The following is a 15,913-nucleotide window of genomic DNA, read 5'->3' on the forward strand; positions in this document are numbered from 1 at the left end:
TAACTGTGTGCCGCCAGGTACTTGTGCTTCTGAACCGGGTGATTCAAGGAGCTGGAGAACAGGCAGAGGGGACTAGAGCTGGAATATCTTTGGCAAACAGGGGCGGGTCAATGCGAACTTTACAAGCGATGGGCCGTAAAAATGTTTCATAAACTTTCTGTAATTTTGGCAAAGATGTGAAGTTGTTTGAGAGATGAAAATAAACACTCGATATTGACTCGTTATTTTTCTGTCTTCTCTCTCCAGCTAAATTCCACCCAACGGTTAAGAAATCAGTGGAGGAACAGGGTAAATGAACTGAAAAGTCTAAACACATCACCTAAAACAGCTTTGGTGAGTACCTGAAAGTTTGCTGAAGGGAAGTGTCTTTCTTATCTATTGCTTTTTTTGCAAGAATTTTACTTTCAATTTGGAAAGCAAACTTAAAATTTTCTGTCAAGCCCTGGCTGGTATGGATGTTTCTCTCCCTCTCTTTCTCCCTCCGTTCCTCTCTCTCTAAAAGAAAATAAATAAAATCTTTAAGAAAACATGTAGGTCGGCCTATAGATACTGAAATGTGTTATTAAAAATTATTTTTCTCATTTTAGTATGTATTCATTGAAATTTAGAAAACAAAAAATTTTAAAGGTTTTGTTTACTTTTTAGCGAGAGGGGAAGGGAGAGGAACATCAATGTGCAAGAGAGAGATTGGTCAGTTGCCTCTTACAATGCCCCTACCCGGGGATGTGGCCCACAATCGAGGCACGTGCCCTGACCGGGAATCGAACCGGCGACCATTTGGTTTTCAGGCCGGCACTCAATCCACCGAGCCACACTAGCCAGGGCTAGGAAAAATTTAAAAGCATAACTAAAATTAAAACCGTAATTCATCAGCCATTAACTCTTAATCTTTGAGGCTGGTGTACTTTTTTCTGTCTGTATTCCTATTGTGGGCATTTTTCTATGTTAAACATGTCACGTTTTTAAGTAAATACTTTAAATTTTTAATTTGGCTCTAAAGTACATATATAGAAAGGTACTTGAGAATTTTTCAGCAGGTACTTTTTTATGTGCCCTTTCTTATAGCTCTCTGATGATACAGAGAATGGACTAAATCCAGCACCCTCTACATCTGGATCTGGGAGTAGGCAAACAGCAGCATTTGGGTCCCCAGGTAAGTGATAAAGTGTTGCTAGAGCTCGGCGTGTAGGGCTACCGGATCTTCCCCTCTGAGCTGCTGTCAATCGATTTCTTCTCTCTCCAGGAAGAAAAATGGTATCAGCTGCAGTTGATCCACAGCCGAGTGTGGTGACTAGGGTGGCCAACCTACCGTTGGTCAGCTCCACATATGACCTCGTGTCCTCGGCCTATGTCACTACAAAGGATCAGTATCCTTATTTGAAGTCTGTGTGTGAGATCGCGGAGAAGGGTGTGAAGACCATCACGTCGCTGGCTGTAATGAGCGCTCTGCCCATCATCCAGAAGCTAGAGCCACAAATTGCTGTTGCCAATACCTATGCCTGTAGGGGGCTGGACAGGATTGAGGAGAGACTGCCTATTCTGAACCAGCCAACAAATCAGGTTGTTGCCAATGCCAAAGGTGCTGTGACGATGACTGTGACCGGGGCCAAAGGTTCTGTGGCCAGCACAATCACTGGGGTGATGGACAAGACTAAAGGAGCAGTGACTGGGGCAAAGGATGCTGTGACAACAACTGTGACCCGGGCCAAGGATTCTGTGGCCAGCATGATCACTGGGGTGATGGACAAGACTAAAGGAGCAATGACTGGCAGTGTAGAGAAGACCAAGTCTGTGGTCAATGGCAGTATTAACACAGTCATGGGGAGTCGGATGATGCAGCTGGTGAGCAGTGGAGTAGAAAATGCACTCACCACATCAGAGCTGCTGGTAGACCAATACCTCCCTCTCACTGAGGAAGAACTAGAAAAAGAAGCAGAAAAAGTCGAAGGATTTGACACTCTCCAGAAGCCAAGTTATTATATTAGGCTGGGGTCTCTGTCTACCAAGCTCCGCTCATGTGCCTACCAGCAGGCTCTCAGCAGAGTGAAAGAAGCTAAGCAGAAAAGCCAAGAGACCATTTCTCAGCTTCATTCCACTGTTAACCTGATTGAATTTGCCAGGGAGAATGTGCATAGTGCCAACCAGAGAATTCAGGGTGCTCAGGACAAGCTCTACCTGTCCTGGGTGGAGTGGAAGAGAAGCATTGGCTACGATGATACTGATGAATCACACTGTGCCGAGCACATTGAGTCACGTACTCTTGCTATTGCCCGAAACCTGACTCAGCAGCTGCAGACCACGTCCTCCACTCTCCTGTCCAACATCCAGGGGTTACCACAGAATATCCAAGATCAGGCCAGTCACTTGGGGGTGATGGCTGGAGACATCTACTCCGTGTTCTGCAATGCTGCGTCCTTTAAAGAAGTGTCTGACGGCTTCCTTACTTCTAGCAAGGGGCAGCTGCAGAAAATGAAAGAGTCTTTAGATGATGTGATGGATTATCTTGTTAACAACACACGCCTCACCTGGCTGGTAGGTCCCTTTTATCCTCAGATAACCGAGTCTAAGAAAACTGAGGATCGAGGTGCAGAGAAGGACACAACCAGTCAGGAGGCCCAGCAGCTTGAGCACAAACCACATTAATCCTGTCCCTTTCACCAGTGCATGGTGCAGCCAGATGACACCTTCTATTATGTTGAAATTAACCTGCTAGACAACTTGGAATTGGGGAAATAGCTGGCTAGAAAAAAGGTCTCTTCATTGTAGTTGTTTCCAACTGGACTAAGATCTTTAAAGTTTCTGACATTAACAGATGAGTTCTTTGTCTTATGTGGCTGGTAAGAAAAGAATGATAGACTGGTCAGAGCCTAGTCAGAGGTCACAAAATGTTACGTTGCATTTGTGGTCTCATTCTGTTGCCACTGTTGCTGTCTGTTTGCATTGAATAAAAGCACCTTCATGTGGGCTGTTGTCTGAACTGGGTCTGCCCCGGTTTGGTCTCAGCAGGCCTGATCACTGGTTTGTCACACATGCATGCTTATACAAATTTAGTTTTTTGTATTTTGTTTTTTTCATAAAGGATTGTCTTTGGTGTATTCAATAAAATTCATTACAGGAAAAAAAAAAATCAGTAGAGGAATAGGGTAAATGAACTGAAAAGTCTAAACACATCACCTAAAACAGCTTTGGTGAGTACCTGAAAGTTTGCTGAATGGAAGTGTCTTTCTTATCTATTGCTTTTTTTGCAAGAATTTTACTTTCAATTTGGAAAGCAAACTTAAAATTTTCTGTCAAGCCCTGGCTGGTATGGATGTTTCTCTCCCTCTCTTTCTCCCTCCGTTCCTCTCTCTCTAAAAGAAAATAAATAAAATCTTTAAGAAAACATGTAGGTCGGCCTATAGATACTGAAATGTGTTATTAAAAATTATTTTTCTCATTTTAGTATGTATTCATTGAAATTTAGAAAACAAAAAATTTTAAAGGTTTTGTTTACTTTTTTTAGCAAGAGGGGAAGGGAGAGGAACATCAATGTGCAAGAGAGAGATTGGTCAGTTGCCTCTTACAATGCCCCTACCCGGGGATGTGGCCCACAATCCAGGCACGTGCCCTGACCGGGAATCGAACCGGCGACCATTTGGTTTTCAGGCCGGCACTCAATCCACCGAGCCACACTAGCCAGGGCTAGGAAAAATTTAAAAGCATAACTAAAATTAAAACCGTAATTCATCAGCCATTAACTCTTAATCTTTGAGGCTGGTGTACTTTTTTCTGTCTGTATTCCTATTGTGGGCATTTTTCTATGTTAAACATGTCACGTTTTTAAGTACATACTTTAAATTTTTAATTTGGCTCTGAAGTACATATATAGAAAGGTACTTGAGAATTTTTCAGCAGGTACTTTTTTATGTGCCCTTTCTTATAGCTCTCTGCTGATACTGAGAATGGACTAAATCCAGCACCCTCTACATCTGGATCTGGGAGTAGGCAAACAGCAGCATTTGGATGCCCAGGTAAGTGATAAAGTAATGCAGGACTTCACTGATTTGGAAAAACAGGGTTTTATAGGTTTCAAGTTGCAAAACCTGAAGGGATGTTAAGCACCATTTTAAGTCAGCCTTGCAGATTCGACCGCCTTCCATAATGGAGCTTGAGAGAATTTGATTCATCAAGCCTCAGTGAAAGGGGGGCCAGAATGGGCTGGGCTGTTCTTTGGGAGACCCTGTGGATGGTGCGAAAAGCGCTGTCTTCGAAGAGAGGTAAGACACGAAAGCAGAATACAACACTTAAGACTTCAAAGGTAAGATGGAGTTTTCTTTTCTTAGAATTGGAACTTCGTCCTGAAAGGTGTCGCAGGATGCTGGCTCCCCCCGACGCACTCTCCCGCCCTTTCAGCCTTGGGATAGTCGCACTGTGGCTTCACACCTGTTGCCTCTTCTTGAGGACAGTCTGTGTGCATTACCACACTAGGTCTAAGGAAATATCGCAAACCAAAAATGAGGGCTCGGCGTCGGGTAAATGTGAATGGACTTCCACTAACCACGGGATGTCATAGTTGACATTCTGTGGAGACTCACTAAATGTAGTGATTAGAAAATAAACGATGAGTGGATAGGTTAACTGAGGGAAAATGTGTAATGAACTGTGTCAAAGAAACAGTTATTTAGCTACCTGCAGCAAGCGAATGCTTCTGGCATTAATAAGTGTGAAGGCCCATAGCTGTCTTCAAAAGATGACGTGAATTTCTTCAGCTGTGTCATTCCCCAACGGATTTAAAGCTTTAGAATAAGAGAATGCTATTAATCCCTACTTGAGGGATCTGGTTCAGCTATCTGCTGCCTTTTCTCTTTGGTTTTAGTAAGTAGTTTTAGAGTTGGGAGATCAGTTTTCATAAGGAGTATATTTCCCATCACTCCACTTGTTATTACACTTAATGGAATATCTCCAATTCAGTGAGAAACAAGGTGAATTATCTTAGACCCCACTAGAAAATGATGAGTAGTTGAGACAGTTCAAGTGATAACTGGAGACAGAAAGGATAGTCTTGTTGGCTCATTTTGGTGGTTATGAAACATTAGTAATATGCTCGTAATAGAGAAACTCAAATGCATTATTCACATGTGAATTCCCTTTATAATCTCCCCCTGAAAGATCCATGGGTATGTGTTTTCCGAAAGGGAAGACTGAAATAGATTTCAGCATCTATTCAAGGACAGAAGGTGGAATCTAATTGTTTATGCTCAACAGACTTTTTCATACACTCCCCATCTTTCAGAGGTTATTACTATATCGGGCCCAGTGGGAAAGCCAAGACTGAGAAAGAGAGCTTTTGATCCTGAAGGAATTCATGATTTAGGATATATGCCTTCCATCCACTCCACCATCAAGCAGTTATTCACTTAATAAGCCTATGTCAGCTGAACTTAGCAACACATCATTATTTTTCTAGAGCTAACAGTCCCCTCAATCTTGTTAAACAGAAATGCAGTTAGGCCATTATGCGATCTGTTGATATTACACTGAACTATGTAAGTCAGAATGAAGAGTTTTGTGACTTTCCGTAAGTGGAAGTGCTGGATCTTTGCATAATGTGTGTATGGCATAAGCAAAATATAATGATGTTTTCAGAGGTTTAAAAGATGAATTGCCGGTAAAATTGTTTTGTTTTATTGTTTATTCCAGGTCGTGCCAGACGTGGGCGCAATGCCACGAGCCAGAGATACTCCAGTAGTATCAAAGCATCCAGCTTGTCCCAATCTACAGGGTGCGCGGGCAGCCGAGAGCAAGGGAAGTCATCTTCCGGTTCTTCCGATTCCGGAGCTTCAACTGACGGGAACAGGGCATTTGGAGCACCTCAGAACCCATTTGCTTCTTCACCCAGCTCTTACGCACCGAAAGACGAAAACGAATTCCTGTAAGTGAAAGCCCTCAGAAAAGTTACCCATTCGCTTGCTTTTCGAAAAGAAGTAATACATTACCTAAAAATCGGAATGAGCAGAAAGTACCCGTGATCCTATCCCTCAGAGGTAACCACGTTTTGCGCGCATATATACACGTAATATAATGGGTGTAATACATATCATACTAGATCTTATTTCGCTTAAAAATGCGTCATCTTTCCGTATCAGTACAGTGTCTTCTCAGAGCTCAGTGTGCTTTTTCCACTGTGTTGATAACGCTGTATTGTGAATAGCTTTGTAAGGTAGTCCTGCTTAATTAAATCTGTTGTAAGTTATGAGACCTTTAAAAAGGATGAGGTAATTTAAAGCAACTTGTGATCTTAGAGGTCACATATCATCTCCTATTTTTCTTTCTAAAACTTTTACTTCATTTGCCTCATTCAAATTGGTTTCATTTGGTTCCCTTCGTTATTGTAGAGTAAATTCCTTATCATTTCTCGAGAACATCTGTAGTAGAATTTGTGACTGGTACCAAAACGGTGCCTGGCTCTCTGTAACTTCCCTCGGCTCCTGGCTTCTAGGACAGAACATCAATATAGGTATTTGTTGGTCTTTTACTTCCATAAATTAGAAGTCGGTCAGTAGTAAACATTTTGAGCCATGTACCATATACTACTGACGTTTCAAAAGAAGAAAAGAAACAAATGAACCCGTTCTTCCTATATTTGATGTTACAGAAACCCTAAATTGAGTATAGATTCTCTGTAGTATCTGTGATTTTATTAATCATAGCATTCTGGACGGCATAGGAGGGGATTTAGTTTAGAGCAGATACTATCCACAGCTTTGCCAACCAATGAACTGCATGGCTGTGGGTCTCTTCACCCGTTTGCAAAATGTGAGAATTAGACAAAATGTTCTCTAAAAATGTGATGTTTCTGTATTACGGAGTGCTTCCTGTCTTTCCCAGTTAAATACTCATTGATGTGGATGGTAATGAACAAAAACCATTAAAGTTGTGTTGTGTATTTTATTATATCTTAGTTCTTTAATCTATGTATGACACAGTTGTTCTCAATGAAATGAATTAGCGAATGGTTCCGTGTACTGCAAAAGCAAAATTATGAACTTCTTTAATATTGTATCTATCACATGAAATGTAGTTTATAGTTCTGTAACTTCTGCTTTAAAGGACACTTGAGAAAACATAACGAGAAACCTAAAATTATATATTTACTACAATTTAACATTTCAATCATTGAAAATGAGAAAAAGATAAATTTTAATAAGCAGATGAAAACTATTTTCTTTTTCTTTGTCAGGGACGAAATGGGAAAAGATGTGGCCGTTTGGGAGTCCTCTGGTCAGTGGCCGTTCTCCGTTTATTCACCAGGGGGAAACGTATCTAGCGTTTCAGGTAACTGAGAAATTGTACATTTTTAAACTACGTTTTACAACTCTCATTCTCTAAAAGCGAGACCCTGCCAAATAAAAAAATGAACCACGAACTTAGCTGTAGTTAGGAGAGGTTGGACATTCTTTAAAGTGCCTGAGCATTGCAGCAGAACTTCATGATTCGGAGATTGAGGTTGAAAGGTATAGTTCTTTTAAGATATGTGGTTCTCATGAGAAAATAGTAACATCAGGACCCACCACAGTTCTAATTCTGTAAGCCCAAGCAGAGGCTCTACTCTCTTGGCTCTCCATAGGTACCCCTTCAGAACCTCTTGGCTGCCTGCGGTGAATAGAAGAGTCATATCCTGCCTGCCACGAAGGCCTTAGCTGTCTGATTCTGCTTGCTCTTTCTTCCCTGTCTTTCCTTTTAAGGGTAGTTGTTTTTCATAAAGCATGTGAAGGCCTATCCTGGAGATAATGTTTGAAGGTCAGGAGCTTTAGCTGGGCTGCAGGGATAACACTTCTGTAGAATTACTCCTTCCCTTCCCATTTCCTTTTGTCTAGAGTTTCTAAAGCTCCTTCTGGGCTGCAACCTAAACTGCCACACTGCTAAGCCCACCTGGCTGGTCCTGAGTGAATAGCAGGCTCCTAGCGGATGACAGTCCTTGCACTCCCTCAGAACTCTGGCATCTGTACTCTGTCTCAGCTCTGCCTGCTCATTCTCTGCAAGCATTTGCATCACACCGCTCCTCAGTTGCTTCGGTACTCATTCAACAGATCCTCACCGAATTTCTTTAGTGCCAGGCCCTATTGTAAGTGCTGGGGATATGTTGGTGAGCAAGATAGGCAAGATCCCTCCCTTATGACGCTTATGTTCTTGAGGGAAGGAGACAATAAGTAAAACAAGGAAATAAGAGAACTCCAGCTGGTGATTTTTCTGTAAAGAAAATAAAGACGTATTAGCCTTGTCAAATCAGTTCAGCATTGAACCTAATGCCTGTCGAATGCCCTAAAGCAGTTCCTCCCAAGTGTGGGACGTAGATCCCTATGTTGGTTGGGTTGCCGGATAAAATATGGGGTGCCCAGTGAAGCTTCAATTTTAGGTAAACAAAGAATAATGTTTTAGCATATGAATAACCCATGTAACATTGGTGACATATTTATACTACAAGTGTGTGTGTCTGAAATTCAAATTGAACTGGGCATCCTGTATTATTATTTGCTCAATTTGGCAACCCTGTTCCTGAGCCCCTTGCAGGAGCTGTACGAGTTCAAAAATCTTTTCATAATAATCCTAATGCACGAGTTGCCATTTTCACTGTGTTGACATTTGCACAGTTGAAGCAAAAAAATCGATGAGTAAAGCCCCTTATATCTTAGTGTAAATCAAGCTAGAAACAATAAACCGTAGTCACAAAGTCTAACAGTAGTCAATGAAAAAGGTTAATGTTCCTTTTGGCTTAAGATTATGTCCGAAATGAAATGGTAGAAGTTTTTAATTTTATTAGCTCCTGACCTCTGAGTGCAAACCTTTTTTACTATACTGTGTGACCAAATGGGAAGCACACACAAAGTTGTTTCTGCCGCATGAACTCAAGTGTGATGGGTATTGGAAGGGAAAGTCCTGGTGTGCTCGTTTGACTTGGGAGCTGAACCAGCCACTTTTTTCCCCCACAGAACAATGGCTAATGAAAGAATAAGTGGCAACTACGGTTATTTTGACTTAAGTATTTGGTGACGTTTTCTTTAAAAATAAATGAAGGGAGCCCGTTACTTCATAGAGAACAACTGACAATGATAAAATGCAAGCTTTCAAGTGAATATTAGATGATGGAGAAATTTTTTTCTCATGTGAGCTTGATAACTTCTCGATACATAAAGTCTCTTCTGATGAGATGGATAGTGACATTAACAAATATGAATATTTTGATATTGTAAAAGACCATTTGGCCGTGTTTGGGAGTTCTCGATAACTCAGTGAACCAGTATTTTCCAAATATTTAATCTGTAACGTTGCAAAATTATACATACCTAAAAAGTCCATTCGAAGTGCAAAATTATCCAGTGAATTGAATGTGATAGTACAAAAAGTTTGAGTCGACATTGGAGCTAAACTTTTAGAAACTACCACCTGTCAAGTTCTGGTGTGACGTCAAAGAAGAATATTCCAAACTATCTGAAAAGGCCGTTAACATCATTCTTTTCCAGCTACATATCTGTGCGAGAACAGGTTTTCGTCCTCTACTACACCCAGGCGGTATATTGCAACAGACTCAATGCATCTGATTATTTCCTGAGGTTAAATCCTAGCAATGCTATTAAGATCAGAAGGTGTGAACATTTCTGTGGCAATTGATGCTTAATGACAATTTTCCTCCTGTAAGAGTTGTACATTTTTAGTCCCCTCAATGGCAGTTTAGGAGACTGTCCACTTCACCACATTTTTTCTTTTATTTTATTAAAAGATTTCTTGTATTGATTTTTTGGGGGGGTGGGCGGATAGAAGAGGGAAACATCAATGTGTGAGAGAAATATCAATTGGCTGCCTCTCACACATGCCCCAACTGGGGACCAGGCCTGTAGTCCAGGCATGTTCCCCGATTGGGAATCGAACTGGCGACCTTTCACTCTGTGGGACAATGCCCGACAAGCTGAGCCACGCTGGTCAGAGCCACTTAACCAAATTCTTTTTTTTTTTTTTTTTTTTTTAATTATTTCTTTGTTTGTTTGTTTATTTACTTTTGGAGAAAGAGAGGGAGAGAAACATCACTGTGTGGTTGCCTCTCACTCGCGCCCCCAACTGGGGACCTGACGTGCAACCTAGTCATGTGTCCTGAGTGGGAATCCAACCAGCAACACTTGGTTCGCAGGCCAATGCTCAGTCCCACCGAGCTTCGCCAAATTCTTAAAGCCAGTAAATAATATTCACTTTTAATTTTTGCCAGTCTGATAAGTAAAGGCTTTTATCTTAATTTTCAGTTGTATTTTTAAATTGCACTTTTTTACTTCATTTATTTATTGGCTATTTGAAATTTTTGTGAGTTGGCTGTTTGTTGTTTTTGCTCATATTAACTTATTCTTCTCAGTGATTTGTAAGAACTCTTAATATGTTAACATTAGTTCTTCTCCTGTCATGTCGCCATTCTGGTTTTCCCAGCTTATCATCTGCGTTTTAACTTTGCTTATTATAGTTTGACATAGAGAGTATTTTTCTACATAGAAATTTGAATGTATATGTAGTCAACTTTCTTTTTCTGTTAGTTCTTCCTCTCCATTTATATGTAGAAAAAGAATTTCCCCTTCAAAGATAATAACCAACTACATTTTATTCTAATTTTTTCCTTATGATTATGAAAATTTTCTAATATCAACATTAGTGCACTTTCTTGTCTCGCCCCTTTAGCTTTACTATTCTATCAAAAATATTGGCATTTATTTTAAAGATTCCAATTGATTTCTCCCTTCAGGTTTCACTGACATTCCACCAGAGGAGCTGAGACTTGAATACCATAACTGCTTAACCAGCAACAACTTACATCATTATGTAAGTTTGTTTCCTATTCATCTACCTCAATAACAGATTAGCTGTGAATTACTATCTTCTCCATATTTAGAGGCTTGCTTGTTTTGGTAAAGTGGGTGAGGGCTACAGTTATTTTCAAGACAAGGCTATTTTTATTTTCTAAATTACTTCATTGGAAATTGATTGGTTATCCAAAATGGTGATAATATACTTTGACCGTAGTAACTAGGAATGTCACTATTTCATTACGAACTCTCCCAACAATCGGTCCCGGAAATCAAACCCTTTCATCAGTTGGCAAACACTTAGAGAGCATCTCTTAGGTGCAGACACTGTGATGAATGTTAGAAAAAAAAAGTTGAACAAAGAAGTCGATTCTATAGATTAACATTCTCACATGTCAAATATCAAAAATTAAAAAGCTCAGCTTGAGGAAGTTTGTGCTAAAGGAAATGACAAACTCTTTTGTTGTTGTCTACAGTCATGATCATGCGTTCTAACTGGCACACACGCTCTTCTCCCACCCAAATACAACTAACTGTGTGCCGCCAGGTACTTGTGCTTCTGAACCGGGTGATTCAAGGAGCTGGAGAACTGGCAGAGGGGACTAGATCTGGAATATCTTTGGCAAACAGGGGCGGGTCAATGCGAACTTTACAAGCGATGGCCCGTAAAAATGTTTCATAAACTTTCTGTAATTTTGACAAAGATGTGAAGTTGTTTGAGAGATGAAAATAAACACTCGATATTGACTCATTATTTTTCTGTCTTCTCTCTCCAGCTAAATTTCACCCAACGGTTAAGAAATCGGTGGAGGGACAGGGTAAATGAACTGAAAAGTCTAAACACATCACCTAAAACAGCTTTGGTGAGTACCTGAAAGTTTGCTGAAGGGAAGTGTCTTCCTTATGTATTGCTTTTTTTGCAAGAATTTTACTTTCAATTTGGAAAGCGGACTTAAAATTTTCTGTCAAGCCCTGGCTGGTATGGATGTTTCTCTCCCTCTCTTTCTCCCTCCGTTCCTCTCTCTCTAAAAGAAAATAAATAAAATCTTTAAGAAAACATGTAGGTCGGCCTATAGATACTGAAATGTGTTATTAAAAATTATTTTTCTCATTTTAGTATGTATTCATTGAAATTTAGAAAACAAAAAATTTTAAAGGTTTTGTTTACTTTTTTTAGCAAGAGGGGAAGGGAGAGGAACATCAATGTGCAAGAGAGAGATTGGTCAGTTGCCTCTTACAACGCCCCTACCCGGGGATGTGGCCCACAATCCAGGCACGTGCCCTGACCAGGAATCGAACCGGCGACCATTTGGTTTTCAGGCCGGCACTCAATCCACTGAGCCACACTAGCCAGGGCTAGGAAAAATTTAAAAGCATAACTAAAATTAAAACCGTAATTCATCAGCCATTAACTCTTAATCTCTGAGGCTGGTGTACTTTTTTCTGTCTGTATTCCTATTGTGGGCATTTTTCTATGTTAAACATGTCACGTTTTTAAGTACATACTTTAAATTTTTAATTTGGCTCTGAAGTACATATATAGAAAGGTACTTGAGAATTTTTCAGCAGGTACTTTATTATGTGCCCTTTCTTATAGCTCTCTGCTGATACTGAGAATGGACTAAATCCAGCACCCTCTACATCTGGATCTGGGAGTAGGCAAACAGCAGCATTTGGATGCCCAGGTAAGTGATAAAGTAATGCAGGACTTCACTGATTTGGAAAAACAGGGTTTTATAGGTTTCAAGTTGCAAAACCTGAAGGGATGTTAAGCACCATTTTAAGTCAGCCTTGCAGATTCGACCGCCTTCCATAATGGAGCTTGAGAGAATTTGATTCATCAAGCCTTAGTGAAAGGGGGGCCAGAATGGGCTGGGCTGTTCTCTGAAAGGCCCTATGGCTCAAGCTTTAGAAGTATATTTTAGGAGTGGCTTTTCAAGACTTTTATAGCTGTGGTAGCAGCACCTTTGAGGACTTTCTTGTCACTGTATAACAGCATAGTGTCCTCCGCAAGTGACAGCTCCAGTGAGATGGGGGGCGGGGCGTGCACAAGCCAGAAGTGTAAGAGCGCTCGCTAATCCCTGAGGCTTTTCAAAGCCGCCTCATTGAGTGAAGGTAAATCACGGGGCAAGTGAGGTCAGTGTAGCAGGAAGACAGTGGGTTTGCTCTAGCTTCTCGTTTTTACTTTTCTCCCTTGTAATCTCTTTCCAACATCCAAACATGGCGGGAATAAGGGGAAAATGAGGGGGGAAAAAGTGGGGATTAACATGGCCACATTTCTGACTGTAATAGGTTTTTTTTTCTTTTTCTGGTTTATTTGTAGGTTTTCCAGTGAATAACAGCATGAGTGATAATGCTCAAAATTTTAGTTTTAAAACAAGCTCTGGATTTGCCAGTGCCCCTTCTGGAAGCCCTTCTGTGTTCGGGAACACGCCAGCATTTGGAGCTGTTCCCTTTCCCGGTCCTGCCGTCACTACTTCTACTCCGGTGCCTGGATTTGGGAAACCTGAAATCACATCTGCTGCTTCGTTATCGTTCAAAACCCCAGCAGCTGCAGGTTCTGGCGCGCCCGGGGCTCCAGGCTTCCCAGCTCCCACGGCAGCAGGCCCTGCTGGAGCTGCGGGGGCCCCAGCCTTCACAAATGGCAGGTCGGTGGCTGGCGTTGGAGATCCAGGCTCCCAACCTGACACTACTTGTTCCAAGTCATTCAGTGACAGTTTTGGAAACAGCAGCCCATCTACCTCTGTCCCTGTCTCAAATGGTAGCACGACAACAGTTAATGAATTATTCACGCCCAAGCATCAACTAACGGCAGAAGAACGAGAGCAGTTTCAGTCCAAGAAATTTACTCTGGGGAAAATTCCAGTGAAGCCCCCACCTGTGGAATTTCTGAATATCTGAAAGAACAATTTTAAATAAAGAATGACTTATGAAATTATTTTGAGTGGTTCATATAAAAGCAGATACATACACATGTGTATCATATATACATATTTATTTATAAGGAATAGAGCTTTCAATAATAAACTGAGGAGTTTGAAATCCATCATTTTTTCTTGAGCTTGACTATTTTTTTTTTCCTGTGGCCTAAAGTTTAATAATTATTTTTAACACACCTACTCCCTGGCGCAGGGGGAGGGACAAGAAGCAGGGGTGCCAAAAACATTTACTTTATCCTTACACAAATGCACCCCACCACACAGCGGCACAGAGGCTTCCCAGCCCGTGGCCGGCGGGCGGGCCCCTCGTTTGGGTGCCTCCACCCGCAATCCTGGCGGGCGCTCCAGGCACCCACGGCCCAGCCTGCCTCCGTCTGCGGCCGCGTTTCTTATTCTTTCTCTTTGGCAGAAACCAAAACAGTCGTAGCAGCTACAGGACACTGGAGAGAGATGCAGAGGGCACGGGGTGTCGGAGGGCCCCCCGCAGGGAGCTTATCCAGGCTGGGGGCGGCGGAGTGGGGGGCGCTTGCCCTGGCTGGACACAAAGCTTTTCTCGCTGCAGGGCTCCTCCCACCCACATGCTGCGTGCTGGCGCCTGAGCCCAGGGTCTGGCCCCGAGTGCCCACTCCGTGCACTGGGCTTCTCTGCGTTCCGTCTCGGGGCACAGGTAAGGGGCGGGTCATTCCCAGGGAGGCTACAGGCCCGGGCATCAAAGAGCCAAAATGCCCAAAGTGAGGGTGTCCAGGGAGAGAAGAAGACCCCACAGTGGGGCGTGGGGGCTCCGTCCACTGAGCTGGGCTGAGAGCTTTGGCCCCCTCTGTACACCTCTGTGCTCTGTCGGAAACCCCTCTTTATAGAGGAGGAAACGGGCCCAGAGGAGGAGTCGCCAGCCGGGTGAGGCCAGACTTGAACCCAGGTCTCAGAGGGTCCTGGGCTGCGCCCAACCTGATGCTTCACGCAGCAGAGTGAGGCCCCGGGGGATGCCAGTGCTGGGCAGACCCAGGACACCGCTCCCAGGCTGGGCAGCAGGGACCTAGAATAGCTGGGGGACAGTGGGAGCCCCCCCTACAGAGCCTCATCCTTGTAGCAGCTACAGACACCCAGTTTTCAAGGCCAGCTCAAGTGTCACCTCCTCCTTGAAGCCCTCTGCAGTCACTCTGCAGTCACCCTACCCCCAGGAATCCAAACAAGGGCATCTGAGGACAAGCACCAGCCCCAAACACGGGGACAGCGAACGCCACAGCTGCTCCAGTTCCTACTGGTCCAGCTGGGAACTCCTGGGCGGGGGGGTGGGAGGGGGGGCGAGCAGAAGCAGCGGAGAGAAGCCTTCCAGCAGGCGACCCGACCCGGGTCACCCTCTGAGACAGAGGCAGGGCTACCGCCTGCCGCCCTTGGCTCTCCACTCCTTGGCCAATGGCCATCCATGCTCCATCCTCCCTCACCGACCACAGCGACCACAGCGTCCCAGGGGCAAAAGGGAAAATGCACAGTGGGAGGGGCTGGGGCAGGAGGGAGGGCCCCTCCGTGTGCTGGCAGCCACCCTGTCTTGCTCAGGGCACCGCTGGGCAGCCAGGACAGGGGCGGCTGCTGCCCCCGTGCCAGGGCACTTGGAGCCCGTGAGACTGGAGGAGAAAGCCTTGCTCTTCCTATTTCCTGCGGGAGGAGCAGCGCTGGATACAAATGGAGACACAGTTACAGACCAGACTGGGATGGTGTCTGGGAGGGACCCAGGGGACCAGCACACCTTCCAGGCCTCCTAAGGCCCACTGCTGGCTCTGCGTAGCTCACAGGCTGAGAGGTTTTCACATATTTAAATGTGAAATGAGAACGAGGGTCTGACTATGAAACTCCAACGGATCAGTCGTACAGAGATCCATTCAGAGTTCTAGATAGAACAATGGATATGATGACGCAAAGCGAGAAATGCTGATTGAAACTGTTTTAGATTCCACACTGTATCTAGCTTCTAAGAAACTACCTCTTATTGAATTTTGTAAAAAACAAACTTATTCACAGATATAATCCCCATATATACTATCAAAACATCCCAGTTCAGTGGCTTTCAGTACATCCACAGACATGTGAAACCACATCCACAGTCAGTTTTATCACATTTTAATCACCACAAATAGAAATCTTGTACTCTTCAGTTAT

At 43.1% G+C, this 15,913-nt stretch overlaps 1 protein-coding gene and 1 pseudogene across 1 annotated transcript; both read left to right on the plus strand.

Moving 5' to 3' along the window:
• Positions 1-252: 252 nt before the first annotated feature.
• On the plus strand, positions 253-2,707 carry LOC149990011 (perilipin-2 pseudogene; annotated as a pseudogene).
• Positions 2,708-7,226: 4,519 nt separating this feature from the next.
• LOC149990012 (nucleoporin NUP42-like) lies at positions 7,227-13,741 on the plus strand. Its single transcript, XM_090265718.1, has 5 exons — positions 7,227-7,314; positions 10,760-10,836; positions 11,597-11,683; positions 12,418-12,505; positions 13,153-13,741. Exons 1-5 carry the CDS (start codon positions 7,227-7,229, stop codon positions 13,719-13,721), a joined length of 909 nt encoding a protein of 302 aa, XP_090121844.1. The 3' UTR covers positions 13,722-13,741.
• The last annotated feature ends 2,172 nt before the right edge of the window (positions 13,742-15,913 follow it).

The sequence above is a fragment of the Furipterus horrens genome, unplaced genomic scaffold (assembly GCF_987537825.1).
Source record: "Furipterus horrens unplaced genomic scaffold, mFurHor1.1.pri manual_scaffold_42, whole genome shotgun sequence".
NCBI classification, from domain to species: Eukaryota; Metazoa; Chordata; class Mammalia; order Chiroptera; family Furipteridae; genus Furipterus; species Furipterus horrens.

Coding starts and splice junctions, on each gene's coding strand:
- LOC149990012 (XM_090265718.1), top strand. CDS start 7,227: ATGGGAAAAGATGTGGCCGTTTGGGAGTCCTCTGGTCAGTGGCCGTTC. Junction 7,315..10,759: donor AAACGTATCTAGCGTTTCAG/GTAACTGAGAAA, acceptor TTCTCCCTTCAG/GTTTCACTGACATTCCACCA. Junction 10,837..11,596: donor GCAACAACTTACATCATTAT/GTAAGTTTGTTT, acceptor TTCTCTCTCCAG/CTAAATTTCACCCAACGGTT.